At 48.2% G+C, this 24,764-nt stretch overlaps 1 protein-coding gene across 2 annotated transcripts in view; it reads right to left on the reverse strand.

Annotated features, from left to right (window-relative positions):
* SYT17 (synaptotagmin 17) overlaps positions 1-13,242 on the reverse strand; it is a 34,696-nt gene extending 21,454 nt beyond the window's left edge. Inside the window, exons 1-5 of one of the 2 annotated variants that reach the window (XM_064726152.1) lie at positions 13,114-13,242; positions 9,483-9,505; positions 8,048-8,196; positions 2,986-3,134; positions 1,860-2,479 (exon numbers count right to left, since the gene is read on the reverse strand). In XM_064726152.1, coding sequence (XP_064582222.1) covers positions 1,860-2,479; positions 2,986-3,134; positions 8,048-8,196; positions 9,483-9,505; positions 13,114-13,237 — 1,065 coding nt within the window. In that variant the 5' untranslated portion in view covers positions 13,238-13,242. Of the gene's footprint in view, positions 1-1,859; positions 2,480-2,985; positions 3,135-8,047; positions 8,197-9,482; positions 9,506-12,776; positions 12,850-13,113 lie in introns of those variants that run through there. The other variant, XM_064726153.1, reaches the window with a different exon arrangement.
* Positions 13,243-24,764: the final 11,522 nt, after the last annotated feature.

Genomic DNA, 24,764 nt, shown 5'->3' on the forward strand with positions numbered 1-24,764 from the left:
TGAGAAAATATGGGAAAATGATGCCAAACATCATCCCTAGATGTCCTGTATAAGCACTGTTGATCCCTTTACAGTTGCAGTCTGCCAGCTGATGTAAAACCAGCAAAAAGGTATGAAAGGACCACTTTACTGATCAAAGTGTGGAGGAATTTTTGCCTAAGTTCTTCCATATCATAGCAAGGGGATAAATGCAAAAGGCTTTTAAGCCAGTGCATTCAAATGGAGTTTTGTCTTTCTCTTTCCTTTTATAAATATCAGAAATGCCAACTTCTGCATAAATAATTTATCTTGAATGCTGGTGAAGCAGACAGCACTGCTGAAAACAGCAGCAGCTTTCAATGAAACTTTGGAGAGGGGGAAAGGAAGAGCTGGCTCCGAGCTTGGCACATGAAGGCAGAGATGATCTTTTCTAATCAAGGTCTGTATTAGCTGTGGAATGAGTCCATGTTACTTGGAAAGAGATGCAAAATACAGAAAAGTATTTATCATGCAAAAGTAGGGAACAGGGAGAGAAGCAAAACTGCATGGTGGGAATCACAGGAGGACAATGGGATGCAAAGACATGCCCTACATAAAACACACATTCAGGGACCCCATGGTTTTGACTTGTGCACAACTTGCAAAACTTCCCTTTCTTGCCTGAGCATTGCTGAAGGTAATCCACAACACTGCTGCTTCAGGAAATCCAGCTGGCTCTGCTGCAGTTACCTGGGCCCTGATCCTCCTGCCCTCTGCAGAGTGCAGCCGGTCTGAGCAAGAGAGGAAAGGGCTCCCAGCCCCTCTCCAGCCCAGCTGGCTTCACTTCCAAACCCTGCTCAGGGTATTCCCCTTCCACGAGTGTCTGATCACAAATTTCCACTCCAAATCAGACTCTTGAACCCAGTGTAAAACAGCAGTGAGGTCAATGATTTACTGCTCATTTCATTCGGAATCTCTGGCTATGGCACTCTTCTGTAAGAAGCTAAAAATCAAAGGAAAAGTGAACCATCCAAAGGGGTTTAATCCAGCAAGGACTCCTTGGAAATCACAATTTGTGAGCCGGGAAGGAACTGGGAGAGGCAAGCTTGTTACGCCAATCTTCCTGTCCTTAGTAAAACACTTGAGATGCTGTTCACACCATGTCCTTCTCTTGGTTTTTCAGAGGGCTCTGTGTTTCTAGTTATGTGGGTGATACCACTAGTGGAAAATTTGGTGGGTAACCACCATTCCTGGCTGCAAAGCTCAGATCTTTCCACTGAACAGAGGTGAAAGCACACAGACCCTCTGACCTCCTCTGCCCATCCCACTGAATGGCTGAAATGCCCAAAATGCATGCAACACCCCACTTGCATCAGACAAATATTTATGGCAAATTTAGTTCCTTCAGGGATCTGATGAAAACAAGTCTACCACTCCTTTGCAGATTGTTGCTAATGCATTATGCCACAGGTCTGGGTGGATTTCATCTTCTACGTGTTTTATTGAATCAAATCATTACTGAACTGGCGCTAGTGGTTCCCTCAGAGAGCACAGGAACGACCTGGGTGGGACAGGGTCACAGCATTCCTGAGAAGGGAAGCAGGTCACAAGAAACACCTGCCCAAAGGTGCAGACTTCCAGAGCAGCCTTGAGTTGTTCTCGTTTAAGCTGAGACAGCACCTTTGCTCGTGACTATAAAGCCAGCTCCCCTCCCTCAGTGTGAGTTATAAAACCAGTCACAGGCCCACATAATCCCAACCCAGCAGATGCTGCGTTAACAAGATGACAATTGCTAATTAGAAACAGCATTACTTGCCAACAGGCAAAGGAACCACATACACACACAAAAACCCCCAAAACAGCAAGAAGAACTGTGGCAATAATCTGATAAATTCTGTTACCTGAGAACTAGGCACAAGGGCTTTCCACCAGTGTCCACCTTTCACAAGGTCGACATCGCTCAAGGGCATTGACACTTTGCCAATAACACAATGGCGTGAGAATTTGTCAAAATCCACTACAGTTAAAAGCAGAGTTCTTCTCTGGGCTTCTAAAAAGGGGATTTCAAATGTGTACCTCTCCTCAAACACCGGGTTCTGCGTTTTGCGCTTCACTCCGGTCTGCTTGGAGTTCTTCTGGTCAGGAAGGAGGCAGATCTTCACATAGGGGTTGGAGTGAGCCATGTCTTGCCTTGAGCCATCATAAGAAATTGGAGGAGGCAGATCTTTAGCCTCAATCACTCTCACTATTAGGTAATTATGCAGCAGATCATACTGTGTGCTAAAATGCAGCATGCCCAGCTGGTACTTGGACAAGATCTCCTCATCTGTCAAGGAGTCCATGTCATCACTATTTGAGTCAAGAGAGTACAGCCTTGGTTCAAATTTTCTAAAATAGTCATCTGGGGTGTAGGTTTTTCGCAGGATAGTTGGCTGAACTATTTCTTTCTTAGCTCCAATTATTCCAAACTCGATGGGTTTGATGTCAATTAGTGGAGAACTTGGCCTCCTCGACTCCAGACCTGAATGAGAGAAACACACAAATGTGATTGTTAGGAGGTGCAATAAAGCAATTACAGGTTCTCATCAGTTTTGTGTGCTTCTATTCTGTGTCTGTGCAGTGCCAGCACAGGCTCCACAGTGGGGTTTTCCCCCTTGCCCTGCTCACAATTAACTAAAGAGCACTAAAGCAATTACAGGCGCTCATCAGCTTTGGGTGCTCCTATTCTGTGTCTGTGCACAGGCTCCACAGTGGGGTTTCCCCCTTTTCCTGCCCACAATTACCAGCCAGGCTGGAGCACAAGCTGGCCTGCACTCCTCCCTCCCTGTCCACGTGCAACAACCCCTCTTGCATTTCAGCAAGAAAAACAGGGCTGGCCCCTTTCTCTGCACTCCTGCACAACAGGATGAGCTTTTAACCAATGTGCCTTCAGCTTGACTTGGTTCCCTGTCCAAGAGACATGACAGCAAGCAGCACAGGTTGATTTCCTGCCCCAGAAGAACTGCATTTCTGGTGAAGGAGCCTTACTGGAGATGCGGCGCGTGAGGCTGTATGCGGAGCGAGACGTGTCCGAGGACGAGCGCCTTCTGTCAGGGGACACGTCCTGCAGGGCGGGAGGCAGCTCGCTGATGGCATTGTCAGAGTCCCCATCCTTGTCCTCGTTTTGGCTGCTTATCCTGGTGTAATGAGAGACCTTTGGGTGATCCAAGCCAGCGCAAGGAGGATATACAGGATAATAACGTGTTCTGGCATTCTGGGCTAGTCTAGGGTATCATCTCCTGATCAGTCTGGCAAGCAAAAGGCTGAGCAACTGACTTCAGATCTATGTAAAAAACAGATTCTTGACCTTTCTGCCTGTCTTTCAAACTGTTTTATCAGTATTTCAGCATGACACAGGCCACTAAGGCAAATATAACTCAGATGTTGATCAGAAATATTATGTTGTTATCTTATTGCAAAAGTTCCATACCTTCCTGGTGATTTCTCATAGGCAAGGCCTCACAGCACAGCCAACAAACTCCAGCTCTCCTCACCCACTCTTTTATAGCACCCATCCTCACTGGACACAGATGTGGCTTGTTAAGGGCAGGCCTGTTCCCAATCCTTGGTACTTAGTACAGCTGCAACTCCTCAGGGGTGAGATTACCTTCTGCACTATCTTCTACATATCTCTTACCTTCTGCACTATCTTCATTTTCTTACATTCTATCCCCCCACAATATTATACTTCTCTCTAAGGAAAAAAAAATCAAACCAAACCCCCACAAACAGGAGCTTCCTGCTATAATTCACAACTACACTTTGGAAGCACAGACTTCACTAGGAAGGAACCAGCACAGAAAATCACCATGCTCAGAGATCCCAAGCCTACCACACACCTCCTGGTAAAACACTGCAGGTTTGCCAGTAAAGTTTCAAAACTTGATCTTGCAGACACAATTCATTATTTGATATTTATTGGCATGCCTTTTTAAATATTTGGCTGCTTTTTTTTCAGCATCCTGCAGAACAGCCAGGCCACCAGACAGAAAACAGCAGCAGATCACAAGGAAAGCATCAGCACAGAATGAGGAAAGCAAAGGGGAATTCTGTGTGAATTTTGCTTCCAAGCCACCCTTTCCATGTGCACAGCTCAGCTGGGTATAAATGAAATATATTGAATCATTTTCATTAGTAACCAATGACTGGAGCAGAGCAATTGATATATTCTGCTGAAAGCAGTAAACTTGCATAAAAGCCCAACAAGCATTAAGAAAACAAACCAACCCCCAAAGCCAACTGGAAATTCTTATCCAAGCCACAAAGTTCACAGCAGGATCCATGCAAATTTCACCAAGTCAGACTCACACAACTCATCCACACTAAAAAAAAAAAACTCTGTTAATAATGAAAACCAAACCCTCTGCTAAAAGGGGTGTACAATATTTGCACAGCTCTGCAGCCCATTAAAGGCAGTCCAAACCATCCAGTTTGATATATAATCAGTACTTAGAACACAAATAGCTTTTTCATGCTTAAATGCAGGTCCACACAATCACAGGTGGCATTTGGATATGCTTGTGTTTGAGAAGCAAATGCACAGAGCAAGGCAGGGTGAAAAGGGAATCAGGAAGAGAGGCATTAAGGATGTTCTACAATGGGTAAACGTAATAGTGAGTTAATAACATACAGATGACCTTTAGTAAGGAAATTGCTACTGAGCCACAATAATTTTTCCTCAAATAAACTTTGGCTCTGGTTAAAGCAGCTCTGTTTCTGTTTAATCTGAACCTTTGGAAAGAGGAGTCGTGTCCTGATTTCAATTCAGTCTCACAGTGTGCACTGTTTATCTTTGGGGTTTGTGTAGAATATTCCATAACAAGCAGCTCAAACATCCACCCTCATTCCCAGGCCATTTCTGCAAGGACCAGGATGGAAGTGCTCCTCATGAAATAACAAAAGTTACCACGCACTCAGGTCATTGCTACTGGACTCACTGCAAGAATTTTTCTTTTTCCCCTAAGCTGCCACTGCAAAAAATTCAGAAAGTGAGAAAAATCCATATTCTCCCAAGAGGAAGGGCTTAAACTTGCAGCTTTATCATCCACTGCTGAATTTCCAGGACAATGAGGTTTCTCAGAGCTGCCAAAGGGAAAACCTGGGGCCAAAATAGAAAGGATGGGTCATTAACCACAGGCATTTATATGTTTGCTCATTCACCAATGAGGACCATAAAAACAGTTTTCCCCTGGGGAGTGGGTAGGAAGGTGAGGAAGGCACAAATTGCATTCTACATCACACCAGTGTCTCAGGCCTATGAAGCATAGGCAAGATGGAAAGACCTCGGCTGAAAACGTAGATTATTTTTAAAACATTTCCAGGCTGCAAGGAAGGAATACAATAAATTGATTTGTTCCCAAATTCAAAGCATGCATCTGAATGAAAAATAAGGCGACGTCAAACCTGTTTTTCCTTGTAGGGAAAACCACTAAATACAAAATTCCCCTCTCCAAAAATAAGAGAGGAAAATTTAAAAAAAAATGAGGAGTTCAACTGGTATACACAGATCTCTGTGTATACCAGTTTGTAAATAAGATTTTTAATACAACTGGTTGTATTAAAAGCCTTATTCTAAGAACAAGTCCAAATTCTTACTCTGACTAACTAACTCATCTAACTCCAGAGATCATAATTCCCTACACCCAAAAATGCATATAGAGATATAAAACTATAAGATCAAAACAGTGAAAACAGAATTCTTCTTTGGTTTCTGAATTCTGAGTCAGCATGGGATCATTTCCACACAAAAAGCTTGGGTCTCCTATTTGCCAGCAAACAAAATATACCAAATCTGGCTCCTGCCTTTTACTTTCTTCTCCTCTTCATCTTCCAGACCCTTGTTCCTCCTCATTTTCTCCTCTTCTCCTCTCAATCACATCTTAGGGAGAAGTAGAGGACCTATCTCCTCTCTCCCTTTGTCCTCCCCACTTAAATAGTTGTGCTCCCTGACCACTTTCCAGCAAACCATCCTGGAAGCACAGAGCATTTTTATCCCATAGCCTGGCCCCACTCTGGGTTCATGCAAGTTCAAGAGGAGCCCACAGCATCTTCAAGCAGGATGAATGAGCCTCATGTCCAGCTGATCCACCACTGTGTGTCACAGGCACCCTCAGAGATCACAGGTGAGCAGTGGTGTCACAGGAGAGGTGACTGCAGTGACCCTGGGCCATGGCAGCACCCAGGCTCCTGTCCTGTGCCCTCCTCTTTGGTGGTGCCTGCTGACCCTCTCAGCCTTCACCTCTGGGAATTCACCTTCTCTCAGCCTGGAGCAGAACAGGGAGACCCAAACCAAATCCCAAACTGCACCAAACCACCCAGAGCTGGATGGAAAGATGGGAAAATGGCCTGGGCTGGAGTCACAGGGACCCTTCCCAGGGCTGTGAACATCTGTGGGTGAAGCACAAAGTGCAGCAGAGTTGAAGAACTGGGTTGTTTTTCACCAAGGAGTGTTGTCCTCTGCTTATGGCCATTCCATGTAGGGGCTCTCAGATGGAGCAGGACCAGGGAGAGACAATACAGGCTGCAGAGAGCATTTTACAAGTCCAAAGGTCTCCATGTTCTCTGCCCATGGCAAAGTGCAACTCATGGGCAAAGCCACCATAGAGCTGAGATTTGAGATTATAAGAACAGGGCTCCAGCACTCACATCAGCCCCTTAGCCAGACAGAAGAATCCAAGAGTCAAAAACTTCACCCTGGAACAATCACTCCACACCCCAAAGCACACAGGATGTCCCCTCTGCTGCTCAGCACAGCAGATAAGCTCTGAATCACCCTCTCCCCTCAAGCCCAGCTCCTTGTTCCCAAGATGTAATTGCTGCTGCACCAACCTCTCCACGTCCAATACTGCAGCCTCATCCCTGTGCTCTCCTGTGCGTGATGCTTTCCTATTTAGCATTGATTTTGTTTCCATTCCCCATTAATTGCAGGTGAATCAGTTTCTGAGCATATATCAGACTCTTAAATATGCTGCTCCACATCTAAAAACCACTCTAACACATCCTGAACAGCTCTATTTTTATTGCTTCAGTATTAATTACCATCCTTTTCTACCTGAATTCAAAAGAGTATGTGGACAAGACTGAGATTTAAACATGAGAAAATTTATTTCATGCAGCACCAAGACATGGCCCTTCCAGAGCTGAGACAGAACAACAGCACAGACTCACAGGAGTAGATAAAATTACCTGAGTGCCTCAGTGCCCAGGTCCCAAAGCCTGAGCATCACACAATGCACTGAGCAGGCCTCTCCTGTGCCACAAGTTCTGGACATGCTGAAGCAATGTCCATCAAAGGCTCTGCTCCACAAAGCCCAGCCCAGCTGACAAAACAGCCACTAAACACCAGGGAGCTCTGCTCCCTCCCTGGCTCCACTGCTGCCTCCACAGGGTCACCCCTGTGCTGCAGACTCCTGACTGAGAGGGACTGAAAGACTTCACTGACTTCCTCTGTAGTGGATTTGCAAACACACCAATCAAAGCGCCAGATAAGACCTGGTGCTGTGGTTCCTTAATGATTTGAGAAGAAATTCTGATGAGTACTATGGTGACTCAGGAGATCAAGTCCTGCTGAATGAAACTTTAAATGAATTTCCCCTTCAGAGCAGAGAGGAGCCATGCCTTTCATCTGCTTATATGATAACCACCTTCATGCTAGGATAAGAAAGTATTTATACACAACCTCATCAACATTTCAGACAAGCTGAAGTGCTCCAAAGGGTTGGTCCATTTGAAGAGGAAATAGGACTGAAGATGAAAGGCATCTTTAGAGAAGGGGCACAGCTAAACCAGCTATCCTTGTTATGCCAGCTTACAAAACAACTTCTGTCCTACCCATCAGAAACAGTTTTTACAAAGAGTAACCTTGCTATTTGAGTTAGCAGAGCTGCCCTTTTTCACCATGCCAGGAGCAGCCTGCATTCCCACCTCAGGAGGTTCCTGCTCTCTAAGTGGCATCCTCTGGGTGTCCCATTGCAATTCACATCAATCCCCTCATCACAGCTGAGCAGCCCTACTCTTGGTTAAAGCCAGGAAAGCATGCATCTAAACTTACAGCCAGGCTGGAGTTTGAGCAGGAAAAGGTCCCAGGATTTCAACTTCATCTTCATTTGTTTGGCAACAGCTGCAGTCAAAGCACTTCTGACAACAATTCCTGCAAGTCCAGCGGCACAGCAAGAGATCGGAGAGGCGAGCGAGCAAACCCTGCAGCCATGGCAAACCAGAGCACAAGATTACAGCCCATCAATGGCTATTGGGAAAAACACTCAGCTGTATTTGTGTTTGTGTTTCTGCAACAGAACATTAAGAACTGTATTTATTTTATCTATACCAACAGACAAGTGCTATGCAGTTACGAGCCCAACCCCACGATGCCATAACAAGGCAGGAAAATAAGCATTCTCTGCAGGTATTTTCTCCTCTAGTAGCAATGTATTATTATGGAGGTTGGCAAGAGGGTGATTTACAAAGCACTGTGGCACAGCAATATGTTGGAGTGGAAACATGCATATTCCTCCACACACATCAACAATCTAATAGATCAGCAAACATACAACAGAAGGAATTACTACCAGAAGGTAAGTGAAAGCTTCAATTTAATCCAGCAAGGATCTATTTAATTAACACAGCAATGTGAACACACTTCATCCCTGTAGATGTCCCAGTAATATTTGTACAATCCATACACATGGAGCATTACAGCCCAACAAACTCACCACTAAAATGGGTTAGCCAGAGCACACTATCCTCATGCTTCTGCTCTGCTACCATGATTAATTTAATGAAGAACCTTCAATGATATCTTTTAGAACAATAGTTGACCCAGAAGAGTCTCTCATTTCTCAGGTTTCTGGCAGCACCACTTGTACCAGAGCTGTGTCAGCCCTCGAGTGGAGCAGCAGCACCTTGTGGCCCCATTCCCAGGCCATCCCCACAGCCTTCCTCCCACTTCAAAGCTCTGTTTGGAAAGGAGCAGAGAGCCAAACCTCAGCTCATTTCCCACCCACACCAGCCCCAATTCCTGCTCCTCATGAGAGGGCTCATTAAGCAGCACAAGGGCTCTGTAGGACACACACAGCCACAAGGGCACAGCACCTGCACCCAGGTCAAACTGCTTTACAGCTGAATGTGACCTTGAGATGCTCCTGAGAAACTGCAGAAATAAAGTGTATGAGAGATTCTCCATGGTTATCTCCCCAAAATACTCCAGACATTTGCAGTATTCATGAGTGTGGACCACGTGGAGGGGTTTCCTCAGAGGAACCTCATCTGCGGAGAAGACTTCATTGGAACATGGCCTTTTGCTACAGTAAAACACACATTTCTTTCCATAAACAAAATCTGGGCACTGCAAACCAAAAAATTACCAGCCCAAAATGCAGTGCATTACTTATATCTAGGACATCAGTAAAGAGTCAGAAAACACGAGACAATCCCCTCAGGATGGAGCAAGGAGACAGAGCGGGGAGTGAATCATCAGATTAACTCACCTCATTTATTGGTTCCAACTGTCCTTTTAGACATCCAGGATGAAGCAAAGGGGAACAAAATGAAAAGGACAAAAACAAGTTAGCAATGCTCAAACAACTTTAAATTTTCTGCCATTACATGCCCCAGCCTGGGATAGTTTGAAGTACAAGACAGTACCTTGTAGATGTTAGAGGAAGGGGAGGTCTGACTGGGCATCAGCTTCTGCCATTTCCAACCCTTCCCTACAAAGCTCCTTCTGCTCCTCCCTTCCCACAATCAAAACTCCCAAACCCATTCTGAAGCATGAAAATCCTGCTCATTGCTTCTTGCTAATGGGTATCACATGCAAACACTTATTTTATTTTCCTTTGTAACCTGACTCTAATCGGACCAACTACTTGCTGCTGACAGCAAACCATATCCAAATTTTTCAGCAGAAAAAAAGGCTTTTCTCCACATTCAGCCCATATCAATGGAGTTCCAATGCCAACTCACTAAAGCAACATTTCTAGGAAGGGAGACAGACTGAATACTCTCCATTGCATGTCTCTGGGCACCTTCAGCCTCATCCTCAGATGTGACTTGAGGAACACAAACAATAGAAGTTAAAGGCTTGAGTCCCACACTCCCATTCAAAAATCTGCACTGCAGCCACTTCCCCCAAGGCACAGGGAAAATCTACAGCAGATGAAGAAGGCATCACAAACCAGTTTTTTATTCACAAAGCCACCTTGGAACTTTATATATACATATAATGGATCCATTTCCTTTGGAGACTCACTAGCATTTTTGATATCTGCTGAAATGTCTTATCTGTTGCATTACCTCAATAATGTCTAAGAGTTTCCTATATGCCCTGGCTGTCTTTGTATATAGGGAATCCCTAAAAAAAACACCAAACCAATACAAAACCACAGAAGAAAACAATACGAAATAAAACCCTAAAAAAAAACCCACAAAAAACTCCATCCTACTCTTCCAAATGCAGAAATTGGTTCCTAGCTTCACGCTCATGACATGACATGAGCAGCCTTTTCTGAAGAAGCTGGGATGCAGAAGTTGCCTTTAGTTCCAAGAACTCTTCCATGGAGCACGTTTTGGTGCAAGCCTTCCTTTTAAATTTCTTGGAAGCCAGTGCTTATCAAAAAAGCCAGCACTTGTTAGGAGCAGTTAAAAGACTGGAAGAGCTGTGGTGCAATGAGACAAGACAGTGATTTCAGATACCCATGGGCCAGCTGTTTAAGAAAATGCTAAATGGCTAAAAGGGCTTTATCATTCCTTATTAATGCAAAGTTGCAGCCAAAGCTCCAGTGGTTTAGCAGAGCTGCAAGGAGGATTTTTAAACTGCTCTGAAACAAAGCGGCTGGACCGGTGCCATGCGATCGAAGGCCGAGCACGTGTCACACAAAGAGAGGGATTTTCCAAACAGCCCACAGGGACACGGCAGGCTCAGAGCCAAGAGCCCTCCTGGCCACCACGGGGCACAGGAGGCCAGCCCTGTGACATGGCCATCCCGAGGGGACACAGCCATCCCACAGCACCCGGACAGAACGAGCCTGTGGCCACCCTCAAATGGGAAGACAGGGGTAAGGACTGAGTGTGACGGTGCAGGAGAGGTAAACAAGTCAACAGCAGCTGAAATGCAGGGCTGAAATGCAGGGGCCCATGAAAGGAAAGCAAACACAACCACCTGGTACCCCACCTCGCTGGCACCAGGCATGAGGGGCAGGGCTGGGGAAGGACAGGGCTGTGGGGAAAGACAGGGGTCTGGGGAAGGATACGGGTTTGGGAAAGGACGGGGGCTTGGGGCAGGACTCAGGTCTGGGGAGGGACAGGGCTTTGGGGAAGGACACGGGTCTGGGGAAGGACACGGGTCTGGGGAAGGCTGCAGCAGCGGGCTGGCGCTGGGGGATGCCCGGGAGCACAGCAGCTGCCATGTGCTCAGCAATCCCTGGAGAACGGCTCCGTCTCCGGGGTCAGGGAGGCACCATCACGCTGTGCCACGTCATCCCAACTGGCCGAGCACAGAACAGGCCAGATGGAGTCTCCAGCACGAGTGAACCCTCACCAAGGGCGAGCCTGGGGGCAGGGCTCCAACCCCACCACCTGCTGCAGGGCCCCTGGCTGGGGGTTACCTGCTCCAGGTTAGCAGAGCCACCAGTCCCAGCCAGGTCCTCAGAGCAGTGACAACAAACCAGCGTGACAGTGCCCCCGGGGATGCTGCAGCAGGGTGGGGTCCTCGCTGGTCACAGACCGCAGTGACACCTCAGGAAAGGCTCACAAGCTCCATCAGCAGTGGACAGCACAGCCTGGGGACAGTGCGGTCCCCTCAGCCACACACCCCCACCATCCCACCGTGACTGACGCCGGTGTGGGGATAACGGGGGGATATCGGGGTGCTGCTGATGCCCTGCTCCGCATCCTCCTTGTACCCACGGGCCCCGACGGGAGGCCTGCACGGCCCCACTGGAGACCCCGCCGAGCCGGGGGGCGCCGGGAGCCCCGAGCCCCTCAGACATCCCGGGCGGGCTCCACCCGCGGCCGCTCCAGCCCGGCTCCGGGACAGCGCCCGCAGCATCCCCGCTCCCGGGGCGGCGGCTCAGGGAGGGGAGCGCGGAGCACGGCGGAGCGGGCGGAGCGGACACGGGCCCGCGGGACGGGGCACGGCTGGCGTCGGTAGCGGGGTCGGAACCAGCGCCCGCCCGGCTGGAGATGCCCCCCCGGCTCCGGTTCGTCGCGAACCGGGCGGCTGTGCTCGGGGCAATGGCTGGGAAGCGGGCGGCTCGGGGATCGCTCAGGGTTTGACCAGCTGGACAAAAATTCAGCCCCCCAGAGCAGGGACAGCCCATCCATCCATCACGGCACAGCCCGGGCTCCCCGCAGCCCCCCACACACCGCCGGTGCCCCCCGCCCGCCGGACCGTGCCCATTCCCGGGGCGGCCCATGGCATCTCAGCCTGCCCGCAGGGTCAGCATCCTCCTCCCTCCAATAAATCCCTGTAAGGGACCGGGACCGGCTTCCTCGCCCCCGGGGCCATCCCGCTCCCCCAGCAAAGAGAGGCCCGAGGGCTGCTCGCCAGCCCCGCGGGGATCCCCTCCTGCCCCGGTGCCCCGCTATCAACAGCTGCCGCCCCGGCCCCGCCTGGCCCCTCGCCGGGGGCTGCTGTCGCCTCCGGGAACTCCTCCCCAGAAGTTAACCCGAAGTTGCGCATCCGCACCGGGCGCGGAGCACGGGGGGGCCCCGCTCCCGTCCCGCAGCCGCCCCAGAGACCCCCCCCATCCCCGGGGCCCGCCGCCGGCCCGCTCCGCACGCACCTGGATGTACGCCATGGCTCCGCGGGGCTCCGCGGGCGCGCACGGCGCCTCCGCCCGCGGCCCCACCCGCGCCGCAGCGGCGCCGCCCCGGGCGGGGGGACGGGGCCGGCCTCGGGCAGCGGCGGCTCCGCGGCCGCGCAGGCACCGACACCGACACCGACACCGGCACGGGCACGGGCAGCGCAGCGCGGGCCCCGCCGCCCCCGCGGGCGATGGGGCGGGCGGCGGGCGCGGGGCCGGCGCTCGGAGCGGGCGGGCGGCTCCCCCCGGCCCGGCCCTGCCCGCGGAGCCTCCGCGGGCCCGCAACAGGTCCGGCGCAGCGCGGGCGAACACTGACCTCCAGAGGGCCCCGCGCGGAAATTCAGGGATGCGGAGCCCTCCTGGCCCCCGGGACACGGCGCGGGAGGCGCCGTTGGAGGCGAGGCACGGCGGGGCAGCGGCGAGCGGTGGCCGCGGCTCATAAAGCGATTCCACGGCAGCGCCTTGCCGCGAAGAGTTCGCTGGATGAGAAAACACACCTGAGTTTCAAGAGAGATGCGGTTGTTTTGTGAGCCTGAATGAGCAAAGTCAAAACGTACAAAGTCACACCTTCCTCAGCTGAGGCGAGGAGCTGGAGCGAGGAGTGAGCTGGTAACCCACAGAGCTCAGTGAACATTCTGTGCCTGCCTGCCTGATGTGTGGGTCCAGCCTGAGGCAGGGTGGGAGGGAACGTGGTCCAGCAATGGGCAAATCCCACCACGGGGGTGGTTGGACCTGGAGAACTCAAGCAGCAAAACATCCCTGAGGTCAAACTCTTGAAAGGGAAAGCACAGAAAAAGTGGAGCTTTTTGGCCATTCTCTTGATCACCACCTTGGGGACACACAAACTGGAGGCTTCCCAGCATCCTGGTGTAAACAAAGCCCTCGGCTTTGGAGGAAGCTCAGGCCACACTTCTGGCACCTTCCTGGTACATTGAGATTCACACTAAACCCTGGACAGAGGCAGAGAGGCAGCAGCTTCACCTCAGCCCAGCTGGGCAGTCAGGGCACCTCCCTGACTCAACACAGCTCTGAGTCACCACATTTCAGTGCACTGTGGTGAGTGGTGAAAACAGCTCCTGCTCTGGAGAAGGGGACACTACAGCTCAGACATTGGCCAGCCTAAGAGCACTGTGACTGCTGCTCCCTGTGGTAAGGAGGGAGCATCTGGGCCAGGATGTCTTTAGAAAGCTCTTGCATTACTGATCTCATTTAATGGCCCTTTTAAGTTCTCGTTGAATTCGATGAAAAACTGCCATTGACTTCCGTGGGAAGGGCCAATACTCTGAATTTTAAAAAAATGAACTCTGTTTTCCCCAGGGAGAGCAGCTACTGCTGTAGAAGAATAATTATCACAGTGGAGATAAGCAAGAAAAGAGCCTGTAGTGCTTGCTTGTTTCAGGCAGTTTTGAGCATATGATTAAGTGGTGGTACAAGTTATTTGTCAATTTTGTTCTGCAATTCTTTTTAATTCCACTTCTTTCCAAGTGCCAGTGTTTAAAATGTCAACCTTTACTTTGACTATTGTTGCTCTTTTCATGACTGCCTTGATGCAGCTTGCAATAACCAAATGCACAGATTTTCTTTTTATCTATATTGCAACATAATGAGGAGAGAGGCTTAAGTTTTCAGACATTTTTTTTTTCTGACTCCTTAAAGGCAGAATGCTGTGAGTCACAAAACTGTGGCAGGCACTACACAAACATTATGTGCATGTTTGTACTTATTCCTTTAAAAACTTACAGAAGAGAAAGATCAAATGCTGCATCACTTCACAGTGACTTTTTTTGGCTGACGCATATAAAAATTATGAGCCAAAAAAGAAGAGCAAAAGAAGTTTATGTGGGGAGTCACCAATACTATTGATTTTTACATGAAAGGAATGCCCTCACAGCAGCTTGTAGCACAAAGCCATGAGAGACATGTGCTCCCTTGCACACTGATACATAAACATGCATTTAAGTGCTTTTTACATCATGCCATGAAGGCTTTTAGATGATTTTCTCCCAGCACACACATTCACTGAGCAAGCACAGCTCTAACCCAAGGAATATGACAAGGATTCAAAACAGTAGACAGGTGGTTATTGTAAAATCTAATTTCAAATCTGCATATGGCTGATGCTCTGATTAAGCTCTGCTCCTCCAGCACTCAGAATAAACAGATCCATTTGACGTGATGACAACATAACCTTTGGATGTCCTTTGCTGTGCACGCTCTGTGTGTGATAAGACACATTCCATACTTCCCACATGTAATGGCTGTGATGCAGATGGCCAGGCTTGCAAATGCAGGATATTTTAAAGCAGAAAATGATGAAATGAATACTGCTTTTGCAGAACATGATTTTATGGCAGATTTCTATTCTTACTAATACACACTGGGAATAACATCAGCTCCATCCAAAGCACGCACTTGAGTCGTTACAACCAGCCCAGCAAGCAGCAAAATCAGCTCAGCAGCCTCCCAGACAAACCAAACCAGGGATGTTGGTGTTCAAAATGCCATGCCCAAACCTACCCAAAGACTTTCAGCCTCTTTGTGCCTGAAAGTTAACAGAAAAGAGCATCACTCTGGAAAAGTAAAGAAAGCAAAGGAAGGCAGTCTGATGGCTATTTCTGAGCATTTCCATCTGAATCCTGCTAAAGCAGCTCACAGTGCTTCCTGCTGTAAGGGGGAAGCAAGAAGAACAGAGGCTATGCAAGGTTAAGATGAGGTGTCTTCCTCTCCTGTTCTTTTGCCAAATCCTTATTACCACCACTTGAGCCTGCTGGAATAGCCAGCTGCCACTCTGCCAAAAAATAAGCTTCTTATCTCCAGATGTTTTTATAAATGACAAGCCACTGTAGCTGGTGCTTCCCCACTGCTGGTGGCAGCTGATAAAGGTCCAGCTTCTCTTGTCCTTACAGAATTGACTTCATTTCCTCACAGCAGCATCCCTCCAATAAAGGTACCTGCAATTAACTCTTCAGAACCATCTCTAGCAACATTTGTCTCTTTACAGGCTTCATGGCAAAGAAGTTTCTTTCCTTGTGTGATTTTGAGGCTTTTTTCTGCCTTGGGTTTGTACTCTGAAGGGACAAGTGCAGGAGGTTTTATTCAAGAAGTTCTGGGGAACCAGGAGCAGGACTGTTTCCTACAACCCTCTCTCCCAGTCTGTCAGCAGCAAGGATTAGCTTTGGCTTTGCCACAGGGACCTGTATTTATTCCAGCTCTATGGCTGACTCCGTGGCAGGGGCAGGGAGTGCCTGGAGTGAGCTGAGCTGAGCCCTGTGCCTCCTGCTGATGGCAGAGCTGCAGGCTCAGCCCTGCTGGCTGCCTCCCAGGCTCACGTGCTGCTCCCTTCAATCCCTTCTCCCAAATTCTCACTGGGCATCGTGCCCAGACAGCTCAGTCTGTAGTGGAAGGTTACCCCCCTCTCCTACATCATTCCTGCTGTACTTCAGGGATCAGCAAGAAGCCTGGGCTCCAGTGCCTCTGTCTGAGGCTCTGGTCCCTTGAGGCACGAGAGAGTCACAGCAGCTGATCTTGTGCCAGTGATGATGCAGTTTCCAGCAGGAACTGGGCTGACATCAGTGTGACAGACACAGATTTCAGCTAGTGACAAAAGGGGAAGGTGCTGCAACCCATTTCCATGACTCACCCAGCCTTTGCTCTCAGCTGCCTCTAAATCAGCCCAGCAGCTCCAGGGACACCTGTGTGTCTGTGCGATGTGGAGTCAGGGCACCATTCATTGCCAGGCGCCAACTGCTCTGTGGATTTCATTGCATTTCCTTCTTTCATTGCATTTCTCTCCTTCTCTGCAATTTTCCTAAGCTCTCATCCCTTTATGGATTGCATTTCCCACCCTGGGCTCCCTCTCCTGTCACATCTCCCAGACCCCAGTCACTCCCATAGCCAGGAGGAACTGCCTGGTGCTGTGCCCTGGAAAGCTCTCCCCTGCTCCACTGCACACACAGCCTCTGCTGGTGCTACATCCTGCAGCACATCTGGGTTATTAAATGGCCACCTGGCAGCTCCCTAATTGGTAATATCAGTAAAAAGCACATTTTTCTCTTTTCTTAAGTCTCCAGATAAAGCAGTTAAATTTGATCTAAGATCCTCACATCCTCATTGCCTCCAATAATGTGTAATGACCTTGCCTGTGTGCCACAAAAAATTACAGACACTTTTTTTTGCACTCACACACTTTCTAGTTTCTCTGACATCCACTCTGGCAGGGAACTGAATGACACAGCATAATCTGCTAAAGCTTTTTCAATAGTAAACAGAGATAAAAACCACAGCCAAAGGGCATGCGGGCTCCGAGGAAGCAAGCACCGTGTGTTATGTGCCAATCCCAGTTCCTGCCCAGAGGAAAGCTGTCCCTGGAGGAGCTGTCACCGCCCAGTGAGCTCATGCTCCATTCCAGAGCCCTCGGTGGCTTCACACAGGGTCACTGGTGCGAGCCAGTGGCACCAGCAGGACGCGTGGAAGGGGCACGGGGACTGCTAGCTCAGGTGTGTAAATGGGAATTTTTGGTCATGTTCTCTCCAGGACCTCGTTTTGCAGTGCGGATGGGAGCTCTGTGACCCTGCTCAGCACAGCCACTGAAACTCTGCTGCTCTGGAACTCACTCCCTGCTTTGAGGCCAGAAAATCCTGGATACAGCAGGCTCTGGGTCAGCTAAAAAGCCTAGAGTATTTTCAGACTTCCGAGGAGAGGACGTTGTATTTATAGGGAAGTTTAGTTCTTCAGTTGCTTTTGTAGTTCATTTTGTTTATGACTGGTTTATTTAAGCTCTAGGGCTGAGGAGTTAGCTGCTAGATTGCTTTTCCAGGCTCACATTTCTAACTGTTTGCAGACATAGGGCAGAGCTATTTTTGTAATATAAATCATTACAGAGAGAATATCTCACAGTCCCCACTGAAGCAAATTCCTAAGGAAGACAGCTCTATTTTGGAAGTAAATTTCTACTTCGCATTTTTTTCAATTTAACGACTGAGAAACAAGGAGCATCAGTGTGAAGCCAAGCAGTGTCCCTGTTTCTCAGGAAAACAAACTCAGTGGAATGAGAATCACTTCCACCAAGAGGAGCTGGGTGGGAGCTGCAGATGTGGGGATTGAGTGTGATCCTGTGAAGGGGCTCAGCAAATGGGGCAGAACCCAGGCTTCAAGGTGACACAGCTTCACAGATAAAGGTACTCAAGATACTTTCAGTGCCCACCTTAAAAAGTAAGATAATATATTCTAAAAAGGCCAGAGTGTGGATTTTATAGAATAAGGCAAAGTCTGTCTCAACATCATCTCTCTGAGGCTCAGGGACATTGTAAAATAAATGCTGAGAGCTTTGGTTGTGTTACAGACTCGTGGATGACTTATTTTAGAAGAACAGTCTCATCCCCTGGAAGTGGTTTGAATAACTGTGCTATGACTCTTCCCATTTAATTCACACTAATTTGGCAAGCCACAATTCATATTCATAGGAGCATTAAAAACTACATCAAACCTAGAAAGTGGACAGGGAAGGAATTAGAATTTACAGGTTTTTCCTTTCCAGCCGTGGCTTAAAGATGTAAATTAACACAGAAACAGATGTGGTCAAGCACATTTCTTCAACTGAATCAGCAAGGCTTTATAACTGAGCCCTGGGCCATGCAGCTGTGAAATACAGGAAAAGTCACCCAAAACCACTTAAATATAGCTCATAAGAGAAAACCTTTCAAATTATGAAATAAATTAAAAACAGAAAAATAGAGATTGCTTAAATTTTTTGGAAAAACCCAATATCAACAGCAGCAAACCCCATTTCTGAGCTGCAAAGGAACAGCTACAAGACCATGTTCAGGATCATTCAGCTGCAAATACCAAATCATGATTTGCAAAAATATGCCCAAGACAGTTTCAGAATTCAACAGGTTCAGAAGGGCATGACTGTTTTTATGACAAAAGGTTCTGTTTCCAGTCGTCTCCTCTCAGCAGCAGAGACCATTACATCTGGTTTTCCCATTCTGCACATCTCATTAAGCAGATGTGCAAAATACTGTATTGTGCAGTAGCGCTAAACTTGGTGGGCTAAAGGGGCAATTTGCATTCTAAAGCACTGCAGTGCTGTAGCCTGAAATAAATGGAATTCCTGAATATTTCTGCCTTGAAAGGACCCGGTTTCACCTGTCTGTTTCTGCTATTGAATTCTTTCCCTCCTCTCCATCCTATGCATTTACCCTGCAGCGTTTTCAGTGGGACACAGCTCTGCTGAGGAGGGAGGCTGCAAATCCAGTTAATGCAATCAATATAGAGGAACTGAGTCCTTTCGAAATTAAAATTTCCTTCTCGCAAGGAATCTCTTATTTGGACGTTAATGGAAACCAAAATCACTACCCACACACCGTGCTCTGCCATTCAGAGCCAAGCTTGGAAGGCAAACCTGTTTTCATTGCAGACTGAGCCACGCTCCTATGCAAAAGTCTGCTAAAATCCAGGTGATAACATTCTTCCCTGCTGCTGGGGGTTCTCCTGGGTGTCTGACTGAAAATCCTGCTCTTACAGATCAGATGGAAACACTTTAGATCTTGGGGGTGCTCCTTACATGACACAGGCAGCAGTGTGTTATGTTCCTGCCCCAGAATGTGACTTGCACCTGGTGGAGCAATGCTGTCAGGGAAGATGTCCCTGCTCCTGAGCCACGTCCTGGTGTGGGTCCAGCCCCTCCCTGCACCTCATCCCACTGTGCCAGCAGCCCAGTCTGTGTCCCCTGCCACGATGGGTGACAGACTCTTCCCACTGCCCCAGCAATGCAGTTTAAATGAGTCAAGGACTGCTTTGCCCTCTCCCAAGGGAGGAAGCTCACTCCTCCTCCTCCTCCCTGCAGCATCCTTTTCACAGCATTGGGTTGGGGACCTTGTTAGCAACACAAATAAGTTTCCAAGCAGAAAAGGGACAGAAGTAAATCTGATCTCATCCCAGCTTCCTCCCCCACTGCAGAGCCGGAGTGGCTGGGGCCAGCACGTGACTGCCATCTTGTCCCCATTCCACAGGGATGCCATTGAAAGGTTATGAAAATACTGAGCAGGACAGAGAAAGGAGGCATCCATCTGCTCCCCTCTCTGCAAGGGCCTGCTCCCTCTGTGAGCCTGGACCAGGGAGATCTGCTGCAAACAAGTCCTAGGTGCTCTCGAGGGACAAAGATGTGCCAGAGCACTCAGGACACCATACTGTGGTATGTGCAGGGTCCTGAGTTCAATCAGAGAAACAGTTTATTCACTCAAAATTAACCTTCTGCTCTGCGACTTGAAAGTTTCTGGGGTAGCTGTGTTTGCTGACCTCTGAGAGTGAGCAGTTTTATACAAATAAAATACCTGTGCACTTCACATACAGCCATTCTAGTGGCAGTCAGGCAAACATACTCAAACTGCTGCACTGCCAGAGCCCTTTGAAGTGAAAGTCTCATTATGAAGGTCTTTATCAGCCAAAGAGATAAATTTCACCTCTGAAATGACCCATTTTCACAGTCCCTCCAGCTGCCAGACACAGGTGAGCAGCACTTTCACCAGCTGGCATTTCAGAGGCAGGAGCAGGGCTCACACCACATCTTCCACAGCAGTTACAAACCCTGACAGCTTTGGCTGAAAAAGTTCATGCAAATCCCATGGTTCTCCCTCAGAAACATTGCCATTGAGGGCTGATCTGATGACCACCCAGTAGTGACCATGTTCCCCAGGGTGAGCTCCTGTCCCCCCTTGCAGGGCACCTGCTGCCTTCCCTCCTTACCCCTTCCTCCCATCTCCCCTCCAGCTTACCTACTGATGCCTCTGTTGCCATTCCAAGTCAGATACTAATCTCATCCAACAGCATCTCATTATAATTAGCTCTTAATTGCCACTTAACACAGGGATCGTTTTTTGGAAGGCCATAACAATTCTTCCTTGAGGAATTGAGTGTTAAAAGCTCGTTATGTGCCCCTATACACCCTTTGGGTAATGAAAATTATTCCAAGAGGCAAATTTAAAACGCTGCTGTGCACACAAGCTCTGCACACAAGATTTATATGGTTTCCTGGAGCACTAGTAGCATTTTCAAGGAGCAAACCACAGAAGTCAGTGTGTTTTGCTACCAGACTCCCTCTGTCCCTCCCTCATGCACTCACCATGTCTGAAAGTCGTGTCAGTAACTGGAAGTGGGAGCATTTTAAGAAGCACCTGTAAAATGCAAGGGGTTAATGTCACAGAAAAGTTGCATTGCTGCTGCTCTGCTGGACCTGGTGCCCCCAGCCAGGTGCAGCACATTGTGGAGAGTCTGCATTTCAAGGCAGGCAGCACTCAGAGAGCCAGGAGAGAAACAGACTGTCAGACAAAACTCATCCTCAGGCACACACAGAGCTTCAGCCAAGACTTCCTTCATTCCTGAACAAGTCAGACTCCTAAGAGATTTGAAAATGGACAATTTGCCAAATTCTTACCAAGATCTTCAGGGTTCCCACAGCAGGAGCTACAACTGAGTGCCAGTTCACTTTACTTAATCATCCATCTGTCAGTGCAGCAGTGAGGACACAGAGAGGCCTGATGCTTCTCAAGCCCTGCCCCATCCACCCTGTGCCAACAGGGTCTGTTCACAGCGCTCTGCACAACACTACACTGAAATAAAAGGCAAGAAATGGGCCTGGTGTTCTCAGAGTGTACTGTGCTGTTCTCCTCCCCACTCCCCCTTTTCTTTTACTATTCAGGAGATGCCATTACTTTTGGTAGGGCATGAGTGACTGCTGAGCTCAAGTGGCTCCTGGGGAAAACATACAGGCTCTGTGCAGAAATATTTTTGGAGAAGGGCCCATGATTCACAATCCCTATGAGTAGCAAGTTTCTCTTTTTTGAAACACACTTCAACAAGTTTCACACGGGACATGACAAAAAGAGATGCTCAGAAGACATACTCATACCCCCATCAGTCACCTCTTGGGCAGCAAACAGGCCCAGAGGTGAGAACTGCACAAAATTCAGGGTTCCTGAAAATCCCTCCTGTTGAAGCCAAGCCTGCACAGCCAATTTAAATGAAGGAAAAGTCTGTAATGTGCCTGCTCATTTGCTGATGCTTTTATGCTTCAACGTGGTCCTAGGAGAACTTCCAAGAAGCTGTAGGAATATATTCCTAAACGCATTGCACAGCACAGAGAAGTCTTTTGCAACAGAAATAGAGGAATGACTCATTTCCTCTGCAGCGGCCGCTCCGGCATTTCCCTCGCTCAGGCAGAGCAGCAGCTCCCTTGCCATGGCAGGAGGAGCTGGGAAACTCAAGAGCAGCTTCCAGCTTGTGTAAAGCGAACTGAATTTTGACTTGCCTTCAAAACCAGTGATCCCTGATTGTCATCTGGTGGAGCACAGGAGACAGACTGGCAAACTGCACCCAAACACTCCCTCCCTCGATGGGAGTTTTGTATTTCAGCATTTTAATTTTGCACAGGATTAAACCCTGAAAGAGAGAGCCAAGAGCTGCCCTCTCCTTTGCCCTCCCCTGAAGCAGTACACACATGGATTGCCAGTGAATTCAGCTCCAAGTTTCTCCTCTCCCCTACTTGAAACTAACAGGAGTGGACTGAAATTGTCAGGCAGAAGTGGGCTGTTTGCTGTTCTTCCTGTTTCTACTGCTGTTTGTTTTCAGTCAGTACAGTGAGACTTCTCAAAGCAACTCTTTCACTTTACGCCCTAGGAATCCATCATAAATTTTTGGTAATTTTTGGTAACTTTTCCCAGCATGATATCCATCAAGCCTGTCAGCTCGTTTCCTTGCATCTCCTTTTTCCCCTCCCCTGCACCCAGATTATCATGGAGACCCTGTGGCAGGGATAAAAGCCAACAGACAATCACAAGTATCATGAAATCACTAACAAACCCTTGTCACATTCGGCCCAGCCCAGAGAGATGAATATTCTCTATGCAGCTCTGGACCCATTTTTTTCAGAGGTTTGGTGGGGGGGTTTCGGGGTTTTTTTTGTTTTGTTTTGGGGTTTTTTGTTTTTGTTTTGGTTTTGGTTTTTTAGGGGGGGTGGGGGTGTTTGTGTTTCATTTTTCTGTTGGTTTGGTTTGAGGTTTTTTTGGGTGGGGTGGGAGAGGGGGGAGGAACTCCCAGAAGTGTCAAGAACAGTAGCTTGTCATTGGAATACACCGAATTCTTCCGAGTCTCTGAATCACCATTGCTATCCTTTAAAAGGAAAAAACCAAAGCTTACCACAGAGCCCGGTACACGGTGACATTTGATGCACACGTTGCTAACAATCTTAAAGCATTTTGCATATAAATCGTTACTCGAATCCACGGGCTGTTTACAGACACAGAACACACATTACCTGTAGAGCTCTGCTGCTGATCTCTGGCAAATAGCTCTGGCAAATACCCCAATTCTTGGTTACTTATTTAAAACAGGACACTGAAGGTACATGCACGAGAGCAGAGGTAGTCTCTTAATTAGCCACCTGTTTTATTTGAGAAACCCAGAGATCTATCCATGGTCAGCCCCCCATATCCTGCTTATTAAAATTAAGGCTGGAGCTCCTCCAGGCTCTCCAGCAAGCACAGCAGCGTGCTCCTAAGCATCAGCAAGCACTGAAGGAGAATCCTGGTGCCGTAAGGGGTGCCAGTCCTTATTCCTCTCTCAACAACCAGTGTCCCAGTGCTGTCAGCCCAAGAAAAGTGGGACTGGCTGCTCTTCTTGCCAGCTACTGAAATTATGTCACTTACCTCAGGAAGACTCACCAGGCATACATTGAAAGAGATGACACAAGAAATAAACCAGCCTGGAAATTTCTCGTGTCTGAAATCTTTTGGAGCCATATGAAAATGGGATGCACAAATAAGATCCCCTTCCCTTCTGACAGCTTTAACTTGCATTAGCAGTATTTAATCAGCAATTCACTGCTGATCTCGGCTGCATTACAAGGAGGCATTTGCACAAGGATGGAAAGATTTTAAACAATTTATCCAATGTGATGGATGCAAACAGGCTTTTCTTTAAACACCATGCATGCAAGTTCTTAGGCCAGTTAATTTTTTGTTAACAGATTTATCACAAAAGGAAAGTACTGTGTTTCTCTCCTGTTGAATAGGAACTCAGGCTTCAAACAGAGAATAACTTCAGAGCAAGGATTGAATGGAGACCAGAGGAGGGCTATTGCTTTTAAGGAAGCCATTAACAAGAGATAATGTTATTAGAGGTGAAGCTCTAAATATGTTTTCACCATGCCAGCTTGGGTGGCTGAGTGTTGACACTAAATGTTGACATTCCTCCAGACTTTGCCAGCAAGAAGCCCGTTAGCCACCCTGTGCCAGCAACTGCTGCCCCTCTCAGAAGCAGCTCCTGCAAGGCAAAGGCAGGCACACAAAGACCTCCAGAAAGCCACTTCATGCCTGGCTTTGATTCAATGATTTAAAAGCTCAGGGTCTTGCTGTTATTTCATTAATAGGGAACACCAGCAAAGCTATGTGTATAGTTGTTGCATCTTACAAAGACTAATAAAGGTAACTTGCTGGCCCATCCACAAAGCTCCTGCTGCCTTCAGCAGGACTTTTCCCACATTTAATAAAAGCCTGACCTACCCTGTTTGGCACGGAGATATGTCTGGACATGCCATGCTGAAGGATCACACAGACACTGTGAAATGAAGCACCAGAAAGAGCAGATCTGCAGCAACCCAACACTGGAACCAAGGAAACAACAACTCTGAGCAAGCCAACCACAAACCCCAAGGTGCTCCATTTCAGAAGTCAGCAGCACCACAGGCAGTGCCAGCTGTGCTCCACTCTCCCTTCTGGCTCTCCTCCACATCCCTCTGCACAGCTCCCAAGGCGTGGACTTCCAGCTTTTCCAGCATTTGGCCACTTCAGGAGTCTCCTCCTAAAGAGCACATAAACCTGCCAATTACAGTTCTGCAGGTAGCTGTTAGTGAAAAAAAGGCAACAAGGAATTTAAATCTTGAGGCACAGATGCTTTAACACAGTTGTTTAT

This window comes from Zonotrichia leucophrys, chromosome 14 (genome assembly GCF_028769735.1).
Source record: "Zonotrichia leucophrys gambelii isolate GWCS_2022_RI chromosome 14, RI_Zleu_2.0, whole genome shotgun sequence".
In the NCBI taxonomy this organism is placed as follows: domain Eukaryota; kingdom Metazoa; phylum Chordata; class Aves; order Passeriformes; family Passerellidae; genus Zonotrichia; species Zonotrichia leucophrys.